The sequence below is a fragment of the Amblyomma mixtum genome, chromosome 3 (assembly GCF_055824585.1).
Source record: "Amblyomma mixtum isolate Tamu chromosome 3, ASM5582458v1, whole genome shotgun sequence".
Classification (NCBI taxonomy): Eukaryota; Metazoa; Arthropoda; class Arachnida; order Ixodida; family Ixodidae; genus Amblyomma; species Amblyomma mixtum.
In genome coordinates, this window is record NC_143014.1 from 241,002,238 (window position 1) to 241,014,973 (window position 12,736).

Consider the following 12,736-nt stretch of genomic DNA (forward strand, 5'->3'; position numbering starts at 1 on the left):
AGATGGCGCAGCAATACAGTTTTGTCTTGCACCGCCACGCATCGCAGATCCCACAAACTTTTGTGGCTGACAGTACGGTGAAAAAGGGTAGAAGGTACATTGAATGACTGAAGTATGAACTAAATAGTCTCTACTACATTAAAATATTTTCCTGCCACCTCTGCATAACCTGCAGTAGAAAAATATCACTCGTACATTACAGCATCAACTCTTCAAGGCATATGGTGAACATAAGCACTATTTCAACGCTGTAAAAGTAATCTATGTTTATATTCCAGAATACACTGGTATGTTTCCTGGCGGTGCAGCTTGAAAAGGTCCAGGGAACTTGCACACGCAGCAGCAAAGGTTGCATTTTCATCAACTGGTTGAGCATGTGAGACCTCATGCAAACCACCTGATGACAAGAGCACAATGCGAGCACTCGCAAAAGTTTATGAGCACACAAAATAGGAAATTATGTCCCAAAGTTGCACTATAAGGGACACTGCAATGAACGGCTGCAGAAAAGTTTTTGTGAAGACGCATTCGTTTAACATGCACTGAAACTGTGGCAGCCTTTTGATGGTCAGCAAAAGAATGCCTTGGCTACAAAAAGCTGCCATATCAAGTGGCCTTGTTTCAAACAAACAAACAGACAAATTTGATTTCAAAGATGACAGCACAAAAGGACAGCACGGTCATTGCTACCATATTTTAAAAGTTTTTACAGAAAAACAGCGACTATACAGCGACTATATGTGCAAATGCCGTAAGCAGTTCTTGGACACTAATACTGCGAGGGAGAAGTTGCACAAGGCTTGAACACGAATTAGCTGATGAATTCTGCGTGAAAAAAACATAAAAGACCACACAATGGCGCTCCAGGCACCGTTACAGTTAACAAGCGGTATATGAGCACTGCTACCTATGGTTAATTAAAGGGTAAGCTCAAAACAAAGTCAGTGCCACTAACCTGTTCACTCTCTGCTGCTTCTTGCTGCTCAGAGCCACTTGGTGCAGCATCTTCAACAACATTGTTGAGGATTTGCGGGGTCGCAGCGGAGCACCAGAGCAAGACGACCAGCGTGGCAGGCTTCCAGTTCCGAACAGCCCGTGCCGGGCGTGCGCTCCGAGCACGCGCTGTCCATCTTTATTTTCCTCTATCGCGGCAACGCCGATCTCAGCGCCTGCGCTTTATAGCGTCGCCGGGCGCTATAGGGCCCCCCGCCTAGACGGGACGTCGAAATGTGCGCGCCGACGGGGTAGAGATGGAGGTCACACGATGGAGTGTCCGGTAAGTCCATGTCAGGGGCCGGGAAGAGCCGTCGGGTGGAGTGCGCGAGCTCAGGTGGACAAGCCTGGCTGCTGCGCAACGGGCGAATGATGCAGGGTGCCGAGCTGGACAAGGATATTAGGGCAATGGAGGCCATGGTCGGGCCGTCACCGACTGTAGTGCTGCCCGCTGGCACAAGTGTCATTGGTGTTGGACCGTTGCAGCTGATGTCGGCGGGAAGCTGGCACACAGAGTACACCGTCACAAGCAATGGAGTGGCCGAAATGGCTCCTTGGACAGATGTGGTCTTTATCGTGTTGTCGTGTCGCTGCTGTAGCACCAGCTTCAAGTCGTCCAAGTAGGTTGCAATGGCTGGCTTACATGGCTCAGGTGCCTCTGATGTAGGGCGCGAGCAGTGCGGGCCGGCCACTAGGGTTGGGAGTGTGACAAGCAGGCTTGGTCGTTGTCGAGGGCTCTTTAGCATCAGCGGGCGGCGGCTTCAACCTCACAGCAGAGGCCTGCAGAGCTGTTGGCGGTAGTGACGAGGTAGATGGAGATGCCGGAAGGTTCGGCACGGCTGCTGCCGCAGAGTCGTCCTTGGCTGCAGGAGGCTCTGGCGACAACGCCACTGAAGCGCAAGGAGGCAGGGCCAGAGACGCGGGTAGGATAGTAGTGGGAGCAGGACACGAGGTGAAGCGCGTGCGGATCCCACCTGGTGTGGCGTCGAGAGGGACGGCCGGGCTGGAAACGCTGTGCAGGAGTGGCGGCGAGGGGCTGCTGAGGCGGGCCGGGTTCTGATGAAAGGTGAGTGGGCGCGAGCGAGGCCGGTGCAGGGCCAGAGGCTGGCGGCGGCGAAAACGGGTCCGCTGCGTCACAGAGCGGCGGCGGAACATAGTAGGCGCCCATGTCAGCCAAGACGGCCGCACGCAGCTCATCGTATGGCCGGCAGCCGAAGGCAGAGTAGGTGAGCTGACGCAGGAGGTCGGGCGGGAGGATGTCGCAAAGGACTGCGTGTTTAAACGGCTGGATGGTGATGCCGTTGAGGTACATCGCAGCCTCCAGTTGGGCGAACCACCCGCCAACGCCTGCAGGCCGGAACGCTGGGAGCGGCAGGTCGAAACTTGGGTCCTGCCAGTACGCCATGCTAGGATGCCGCTGGGATAGAAGGCACGGTTCGCCGGGTCACCACTGTCAAGGATTTGCGGGGTCGCAGCGGAGCACCAGAGCAAGACGACCAGCGTGGCAGGCTTCCAGTTCCGAACAGCCCGTGCCGGGCGTGCGCTCCGAGCACGTGCTGTCCATCTTTATTTTCCTCTATCGCGGGAACGCCGATCTCTGCGCCTGTGCTTTATAGCGTCGCCGGGCACTATAACATCATCCTCCTTTTGTGCTAGTGCATAGGGTGGGCCTAAAAAAAATACACATTAAAACAAGGTCACTACTGCAAGACACGTTTTTACGAGTGGTTGAAGACTGTTACAAATGGCTGCCTAGAACTCCTAGGCCGCCTAGGCTCCTAGAACTGATAACAAGGTACTGGCAATTTCAAAATAAGCTGCCAGGCTCTTCTTTCAAAGAATAAGGTTCACTCTCACAAGGATGCTTACAAGAAACGAGGTTTAATATCTTTTTTTTTTTTTCCTTCAGACTTTCGTGCTTTCGGAGCCTTCAGGAAAGAAATCTGAGAATACGAATTGAGTATTCAATCACTTTCTGAGAAGTTTTCAGACCTACAACAACAGCTTACAATAGGGTCTGCCAAACGCTGCTCACTGGTTCGCCTCAATTCGCACAATTCGTGGCAGGTGAGAGTGCCATTCACTACAGCTGGCTGCTGGTGCTTTCAGAGGTCAAATCATACCTCTTTTGCGACACACAGTTAGATAAGCGCGAAATCAGCCCGCCATATATATACCACAAGTTCAACCAAGAGTGAGCTTGCCAATCTAAACCGACGACATCAGGGCTGACGATAGCATGCGGTGCTTACTCGCTGGTCGGCAGCAATAATTCAGTTGATGGATCAAAGGCGATATATTATACAAATCAGCATTTAGTTGCCTGAATCGATTCCTGTGCTCAAAGTGAAGACTGCCCCAAAAATTCGTCGAGTTGCAAGACGTACCCTTATCCACCAGAGATTACAAGTGAACTCTAGAACAACTACCAAGCAAAATCACGTCAACTTTTTCAGGTAGCTTATAGTATAGAAACATTTAGTTACTCTGAATAACCACCACATAACAATCTAAATTAGTGGACCCATGTTAAACACACCTTGAAAGCTGTACTTGATTGTACTTGAATGCACTTGAATGTACTTGAAAGCTATTGTTACCATTGGTACTAGGGCGAAGTTGACGCTCTATGCCAACGACACAAGAATTTTTGTGTTTATGATACCTGTGAAAAAACTGTTTAGTACAGCCAATTCAATGTTGTCAAAACTAGGTGTGTGGGCCAGCCAATTACTCTAAAACAAAACAGATTATCTTTTGTGCTAAAGAAAAGCATATTGCATCGGCTCTCAAACTTATCTTGAACAACAATAACATAGAAACAGTGCCTGAACTTAAACTTTGGGATCTGCGCTTGTTGTGTTATCTTCTTGTCCTTGTCTTTTTGTGCGCAGTACCCCCCCCTTGTATTCACCTTTGGGAGCTGTATTTACTCAAAATATGTACTTGGACAAGTGCATAGATTATATAGCATCCAAACTTGCCTCAGTGATGGGCGCTCTATACAAAGAGAGATTTTCTCCAAAAAAAACTATGTTGCTGCTGCACAATTCTCTGCTCTTATCCCACTCAAGTTACTGTGCTATGGTCTAGGGGAACGACTACAACAAACAACATACAAAACCTTGCCACGTTACAATGCAAAATTATTGAGTTGTAACACACTTGCCATATAATAGCAACAGAGATTAACATTTCCGAATGTTAGTATTAATATAGGCAGGAGACATCTACACCTAATATTTGTATTCAGCACTGATAACAGAATGAAAAGAAAACAATACTATGCTAACGAGCCTAGCAGAACTTCCCACCCCTCAGCCGCCGCGGTGGCTCAGTGGCTATGGTGCTCGGCTGCTGACCCAAAAGACGCGGGTTCGATCCCGGCCGCGGCGGCTGGAATTTCTTTGGAGGAGAAATTCTAGAGGCCCGTGTACTGTGCGATGTCAGTGCACGTTAAAGAACCCCAGGTGGTCAAAATTTCCGGAGCCCTTCACTACGGCGTCTCTCATAGCATCAGTCGCTTTGGGACGTTAAACCCCATAAACCAAACCAAACCAGAACTTCCCACTGAACAATACTCAAGTCATGAGACATGAAATCCAGAACATTGGAAGACTTTTCCTCACCGCACAAATTATGCGATGCAAACTCTACGTTACAACATTCTTCAGCTATTAAACACCAACCTAAATAATAAAACTGATGCTTCAGCCTGAGTTTAAAACAGCTTAAAGGTGCCCTGTGATGCAAACCAAGCATGAGGTCTTTATTCTTTGTATGCAAAGTAGGAAACGTTGTGATGCTTGGAAGGCCAAAGAGATTGCCAGAATGGTAATATTTAAAACTTTAAGGATCCCCAGGTGGTCGGAGCCCTCCACTACGCCACCTCTTTCTCGCTTTCTTCTTTCACTCCCACCTTCCTCCCTTCCCTTACGGTGCGGTTCAAGTGTACACCAAGATGCCAGACAATTACTGCACCATTTCCTTTCCTCAGAAACCAATTTTCATTTTCATTCTATTGTAATCTTCTCTAAAAATGCTTGTTTCGAGCCAATGGTGCCGCTACGCTGCGGCCATTATCGGCAGTAGGAATGAGAGGGAGCTGCCTTTCTGATGGGTTGGGCGTCCAGTTTGAACCTAGTTTTTTTATACTCACAAAATGAAACTAAAATCTGTCTCTGAGTGCTGTAAGCTTTTCGCATGCTACAAAAACTAAAAAAAAGCAGGGAAAGCTAATCGAAAGCTAATAAGAATAACGCTAGAAACGACACTTTCAATTTCGCTGCACACAAAGATCAGGGAGCTTCCTTAGTAGTGTTAGTCACCTTTGGCCTGTCTACAGTGTATACACAGGGGGTGGGGATGGGGAGACAATGCTGTGAAAGCAACAATTGCAGACAAGCAAGCCTCTGCTGCCTCTGTGCTAAGCGTGGTTCTGATTGGTACCAGCCAATTTCAGCAATGGGTGAGTGAAATGGGAGAGTGAAACGCGTTTTCATCTGATCTTTTGGAGTTATTCTAAGTGGAGTAACTTTCGTTTGCATGCTCTGATTTCATTAAATCTTTTTTTGCACTGGTCTCGGGAACGCGTGAGGAATCCATTTCATCAGATTATCTGGCACCGAGGAAAACACCCTGGTGCCCCTTTATAAGGAAGGCTTTTTAAACCACACTACAGTTTTGAAAAATCTTGCTATTCCAATCAATTCAGTTTTCACACAGGAGTGACTATAGAGAGCACGTATGTCAAGGTATATATTCAATAATTGTTTGATAATCCGACTACCCTCAGTGACTGTTAGATTTTTTTTCCCCTCACACTGATTTAAATTGCCATTACCTTCATATAAGTTCCTTTTCGTGCCATTTTTTCAGAGCTGCCATTTATATGTATACATGACTAGAATACTCCTTTTTTTACTTCGTATTAATGCATCCTACTTACATTGTCATTTTTGTCAAAACTGATGTTCTAATGTATTCATCCTCATTATCAGCCTGACTACGCCCACTGCAAGACGGTCATCTTGCATATTTAATGTATTATGTAACCCTATTTCGTACTGCTTAGGCTGTGCTTAAGTATTCTGTTGCATGACCCACAGTTGTTTGATGGGGACGACGTCTATGCCTCATTTTACCACGTCCGCACTAGGTCTTATGGAGATCAATTCATAGTTCCAACCCCATCTTGTCACGATTCAACATTCTGAACAACTGAAAACAGTACCCACACTCTAAACAATGTGCTGCTGCCTAGGATTCTCTTGCCACACACTTTACAGCATAAGACACCACTGACCCTTATTTTGGATAAATTCTGCAGCCGCTGGCATAGCGGAACCACTTTTCACAGCAGCACTCAATTTTAGGTATTATTTTTTAATTCTTCCACCAGACATGCACACCAACTTGCCCCTAACCAATCAACTTTCTGTGCAACTTTTGACACCCCGGTTCTTCCCCAGAAAATTTTCTTCCGCATGCACTGGCTCAGGCCGACCCATGCCTTGTAAATAAAAGGTTCTGGAAACACCCAAGCCGTCCTAAAGCAACATCCACGTTGTAAGATTTCAATATGATGCAGGATATAAGTGAATATGAAACAAGACAAAGTACGTATACGTTGTTCCCCCTTTGTAGTGTAGTACGTTCCGCGTGGCAGCTGGGCATTAGTCATTGGTATCGCTATATAATCGGACACATATCTTATCAATCGTAGCACATATCGTAACAACTGAATGAAGGCGTTTCGCGCGCCAGGTAAGTTAAAAGGCGGGAACAATTATAGAAGTATATTTTAAAATAATTTAAGAGCACTGCCAGGTAGCGGAACTGAGACAAGAAAAGAAGTTAGCCTGGTGACGACGGAACGTGCACATGCGGAGGCGGTGGGAAAGCTCCGCCCATCTTTGCAGATGCAGGCGAAATGTTTTTATATATCCCCCACCGCACAAATCTCTCAGCAGAGAGGAAGCTGTCACTTGGAGACAATTACAAACAGGCTCTTTCCCAAACCTACATATACTAAACAAAATGCACCCTACGATATACACGAACAAATGTCCCTGGTGCGACGAAAAACCTACACTATACCACATCTCATGGGCCTGCCAAAACATAGACGTGGTCCCCAAAATACAAAACCCGAGTGCGGAGCAGTGGGAGACTCTGCTGTCCAGCGACCGCTGCGAAGACCAACAAGGTCTGGTACAGCGAGCTGAACGGGCGGCAGTGGCCAGCGGAGCCCTGGACTGAGGGCAACCGACCACTGATTAGAGGCGGACGACTTCGACAGAGAAGGCTCCTGGGGGTAGAACCAAGACGTCTCTGAAGATGCCCCCAAACCGCAGGAAAAACCATTAGTGTAAATAAAGTTTTCCCATCCATTACTCCAAAAGGCTGATACTTTATAATCTCTTCCCGTACAGCCTAAACCGCACATTACATATCTGACTTACCAGCCATACGGCTGCGTACCTTTTAATTCAGGTGTCGCGTGGATAAACAATTCTAAGCAGTTGTGAGCAAAAACCTCCACAGGTGTCGTACTACATACGTAAGCAACGCAACAGTGCGAGGCAGCTTCACGCACGCAAGCAGGAACGCACGCACGCACACACACACACGCACGCACGCACAAAGCGACTTCAGCGCAGAGATATGCGGCTCCGAATGAGGTTCTTGACACGAGTTACAGGCAAGTTCGCTGTGTCCTTATGAAAGCACGCAGACGTTTGTCCGCGCCTCACGCAAACACTACAGCGCATACTTCACAGTAACTACAGCTGTCAATATTTTTCTGAACACCCTAGAAGTTTTTATTAACCAACTTTCACTTACCACTTGAGCTAGTTTGACCCAGCCATCCGGTGTTTTCAGGTAGCCGAACTTGAAAGCGCATAATGCCAGTCTTTCATTCCCGCCGGATGAAGAAACGGTCGTCGTTTGTTGCCCGACAGTAACAGGCATTGTGCGGCGTTGAATTGGCAATGAATTAAATAGTTCTTACTGCTTCGTGGGATAACTTATGAGAACTGTTTACGGCCAGAAGGAGCAACAGTTGGTATATTAGCTCTATGGGAGCAACCCGCCAGGCAATGTAGGCGCCACTACCGTGTCAACAAAACGTTGGTGTCAACACGCAGCTAACGCAGCGAAGAAAAGCCAACCACGACCGGTGCTCCGTTTGGCTCCGTTTGGCTAGTTTGGCAGCTTATGTTTGGCAGCCAGTTTTGCAAAAGCGTTGCTTTTCCCTAGGCTTCCCTGGTTGCTCAAAGCGCGAAATTGAAACGCTTGAGAGGAAGAGCTATAAAGAATGCGGTAGGATGGAACGTGGAAATCCAGTTTCGTACGGAATGATAGAAGTTGCTTCAAGGTTGCTTGTCCAAAATATTCAGACAAGGACGGACCAGCCAACCTCCTCTTCCCGGCGTTCCTGCGACTCATAGAGCTATTCTGCGGCTCATGCTGCGACTCTTTATGGTGAATAGACAAATGGATAGAGACACGGCGGATGGAGTCAGTAATAAAGTGCAGCGCCGCCTGCTCTCCCTCTAGTTAATGTGAGAAACTTTCCTCCATGGCTACGTGGCTGCAGGTAACGGTTAATCTGTGGACAGCGCGAACGCTGCTGTCCGCTGCAATTGTCTCTGCTATCAAAGTGAAATAAATATCCGACGTGTTATAAGGCACAAAATAAGCCTTAGCAATTTTGGGTGATCCTTTGAATGCAATACGAAAAATAAAACGAAATCGTATTTCAACGACACTGGCTACTTCAGTGTGGTCGTCGTGGGTGAAATGCTGTCTGGGTGCTGCTGCCAGTTGTCTGGGTACAGCTGTGCTAAGGTGTATCGAATTCAAACTTCTCTTTTTGTGCGATATGTCAAGAGGTGGGCTCATGTGCCCACCAAATGTTTGCTCAATCCAAAAACAGAGCTGTGTACACTCACTCCGTGTGGTAGACCTCGTCGCTATAATGTGGTGCCATTTTTTTTTAAGCATGTAATATAATTTGAGGACCGTCATTTTTATGGAACTGCTCTATACCGTAGCACGTATTACCTTTTACCTGCTATCAAAGGGAACAGTGCTCTATATGTTGCTACAACATCGATGTATACGAATTGGCGAAGTAATTTCTGGGGCCGTGTAGCTGAACCCCCGTGTGAACTGCAGTTATGGGGATGCGAGTGTATACTTACGGGGGCACTGTATGCAATGCGTATAAGTACATTACCTGTCGCTACGAAGAAATGTTTTGGAGTTTAGTGCTTCTGTGTTTCGGAGTGTAATGTTGCATGCTGATGGCGTCGCGACAACGCAAGCCGACGAACCGGCCATCTTGCGATCTCACAGCCGAGTTTTATTTGCGGAGTTCTCATTAGAGTAGTGTTTTCACCCATATTGCGTTGAGTGTTCTCGCTGCCAGCAATTACTTTTCCGAGCGGCACCATCGGATTCGTAGGCGCGAACTCATAGTCTCATAGTCTGGGGATATGGCGTAGTCGTCGTCCGACGGCTACCTGAAGCACGTGGCATCTTATTCGTCGCCGTCGTCGTCCATGGGCCAACATGGGCTCCGGCGACGGCAGATCCCTGCAGTTGGTCGACAGTAGCATCGCCTTGCGATCGTAGTAGCATATGGACGTGCCTTACTTCATGCACTGTGCATGGCATATGTTCTCGAACGCGAAGTTGGTGCCGGTGCCTCGCGAAGTGGTGATTGCATCAGAATCTTAAGCTGAGATGCATCGCGCCAATCAACGTTAACGTTCAACATGCTTCCTGATCAAAGCATTCTACGACGAAAAACATAAAGAGCTGTGGGGCTGTGTATATCGGCCAAACTGGTCGATGCATTAACACGCGTCTCGCAGAACATCGCCGGGCTTTAGGAAGTGGCACAGGTACAGCCTCCCTGATTTTTAATAATATAGCGCGAGCGTCGACCGAACTGCTGGTCAGCGCCTTATAACGGCGATAAGCGTGCAACAAGGCGAGAGTTCGCGCACGCGCACGAAGGCAGAGTCGTCTGCTACGCTGTTCCGAGCACGAGGGCACACGCCCTGCCACAATATCAGTTCGCTAGATCCCGCCAAGCCGTAGAGCGCATGCGCATGATTAATATGTGAGACTGCATGAGACATGATTTCTTTCCCTCTTATTTTTGCCTACTACGGGAGGCAAGCCTGGCGATGCAAAGTTACGATAAGAAAAAATAAAAGGAAAGAGAGTATCACATATTAATCATACGCATGCGCTCTACGACGTGGCGGGATTTAGCGAACTGATATTGTGACAGGGCGTGTGTCCTCGTGCTCGGAACAGCGTAGCAGACGACGCTCTGCCTTCGTGCGCGTGCGCGAACTCTCGCCTTGTTGCACGCTTATCGCCGTTATAAGGCGCTGACCAGCAGTTTGGTCGACGCTCGCGCTATATTATTAAAAATCAGGGAGGCTGTACGCACCTGGCAAGTCATGTGCGTAAGCACCGTAAGTGCGTAAGTCCTGCCAAGCCCTATTGGATCAAACGACAGTGATCTTTTCGCATCACGACCAGAAGACTAGGGAAATAATAGAAGCCTATCATATTGCTAAGACAAAGGGCTGTGTCAGTGAGCCTTCAATTTTGCTCTCTGAGAAGGAACGAGCGTTTTTAGATAGTAACGGCTAATCTCTTTTTCTGTCTTGTTATTTTTTAGCTCTTTATGTTTTCCGTGACCCCTATTTATTCCCAGCGTTGCAATAAACGTTTTTAGTTGCTAGTAAGCGCTTGTCGTGTGTGTTTTCTTCCTTTCGTCTCCGTCTTGTCGCGCTTTGAAACCCATCATGAATGTTTACCACCTTGCCCAACTTTCTGCCCTCCTTCTACGACGAGCATGGTCGTGCCGCCGCGTAGAACGTTGGTCTCGTGCGATCGTCGGCAGTGAACTGCAGCCTCCGGCCGCACTTTCTATATGGTCATGTGGTCGCAGGACATAGAACATTTGAATGTCGTAGTTTTTTCTTGGTATAATGCCTACGTGACTGCCAATATGCGTGCCTCAAAAGCAACGGGTGCAATATTTCATAGAATCATCTCATCTGTATACAGAGGAAAATTACTGAACCTATAGTTATGTTAGCACAGCTACCAATATACTCTATTTAAAGGCCACAATTTTTAAAAAATCCAGGTGTGAACTTTTGAAGGTGTGTCCCATAGACAAATAAAAAAAACATATAACTGTATATTTTTCCCAATTATCTGGTCCAGAGCACAGAGTGCGGCCCATACTTGAGTGCAGCTTTCACACGAGATTGTGTGGCAATTGATTCTAGCCAGCCATTCACAACCTACCAGCACAGAAGTCTTTTGATGCACATATGGTGCACATTGTTTCAAATACCAAGGCTCCAGTAACCCTCAAAGGTCTGTTTCGAAAGGTAATGCTCCATCAGGGAAGGGCTAGGAAGATGGTTTGGTTTGGTTTATGGGGTTTAACGTCCCAAAGCGACTGAGGCTATGAGAGACGCCGTAGTGGAGGGCTCCGGGAATTTGGACCACCTGGGGTTCTTTAGCGTGCACTGACATCGCACAGCACACGGGCCTCTAGAATTTCTCCTCCAAAGAAATTCTAGCCGCCGCGGCCGGGATCGAACCCACGTCTTTCGGGTCAGCAGCCGAGCACCATAGCCACTGAGCCACCGCGGCGGCAAGGGCTAGGAAGAGTATGAAAGAAGGGGGCAGTGTGACAGCCCCAGTCTGTACTGGAGACCCTGCTAAACTTCTCAAGAACTGTACCTCCTTTCCATATCACACCCTTTGTTCCACAGCTTCGCAAAAGTGCTCAAAACATTAGTGTATTTACACCAGTTCACACAGAATGAGGTGAAGCTGTCTGTATCTAGAACGTTACAAACCATCATGTGAAACAAGCCTCTAAGCAAAACCTTTTTTTTTTTTTAGTCCTCAGTAAAATTAAAAATAGTACACTGGTGCACCAACACACGATGTACAGCACCTTACAAAAGAAACCACTACTTCACCAGGTGCATATCAATTACCTTGCATCCACAAAGCTTGCATTATTTTCTTTATTGTCGCATAAAAGCTAGACACGTTCAAAATAATTAGAATCTAGATGATACGATTACGATTGATCTGAATTTATAAAGTGTCTCGGATGGTCTAGTATGTACAGAATACAATACGATTCGGGATTGTACGGAAAGTTTTTCAGGCTGGCACAGATGACACGAACGCACAACTGCCACCCGCACACACGAGCTGGAACGCGCGTGGGGCCGCCAGGTTGGCCTCCGAGAGATTGGTTCCGCAAAGATCAATCGCAGAGACAACAATCTACAGACTAGTCTCTTTGATGGTCATTTTCTGGCCATGTCTTGGGACACTGTGAGCACAAATGCAATCGCAAACTACCACAGCAAATGTGGATTTACAACGGCACCGGTCGCACTGCTGATTGACAAAGAGTCCGACGAGGATTTGGCTACTGAAAGCTGGGGGATGCTGTACACTCAAGCTTCTCACGACTTCGTCACCTCGGACAACATTGCAACCAGCGGGCTGAGGAACATTGAAGATGACTGATGGAACAAATGAACTGTCGTCACTGGACAGCAATGAAGAAGAGCGTGACCCATTGTCATTGGGGGCAGAAACTCTCAACACCCTCGATGTTCTGCACCGTACCGCAAGAGCCGGCAGTGCGAGAGACGAAACTGTGGCACGG

General features: G+C 47.6%; 2 protein-coding genes across 2 annotated transcripts in view; both read right to left on the bottom strand.

Moving 5' to 3' along the window:
• The window catches only part of LOC149354161 (translocon-associated protein subunit alpha-like), a gene marked incomplete at its 5' end in the record, with an annotated part of 65,037 nt that extends 63,905 nt beyond the window's left edge, over positions 1–1,132 (bottom strand). Inside the window, one exon of the mRNA XM_089575943.1 lies at positions 956–1,132. Within this exon, the coding sequence (XP_089432069.1) occupies positions 956–1,132 (177 nt within the window). The remainder of the gene's footprint in view (positions 1–955) is intronic.
• Positions 1,131–8,168, bottom strand: LOC149354163 (uncharacterized). The gene is made up of 2 exons (XM_089583098.1): positions 7,840–8,168; positions 1,131–2,663 (listed from the first exon to the last, which is right to left on the bottom strand). Exon 2 carries the CDS (start codon positions 2,396–2,398, stop codon positions 1,739–1,741), a length of 660 nt encoding a protein of 219 aa, XP_089439224.1. The 5' UTR covers positions 2,399–2,663; positions 7,840–8,168; the 3' UTR covers positions 1,131–1,738.
• Between the last annotated feature and the right edge of the window lie 4,568 nt (positions 8,169–12,736).

Coding starts and splice junctions, on each gene's coding strand:
- LOC149354163 (XM_089583098.1), bottom strand. CDS start 2,398: ATGGCGTACTGGCAGGACCCAAGTTTCGACCTGCCGCTCCCAGCGTTC.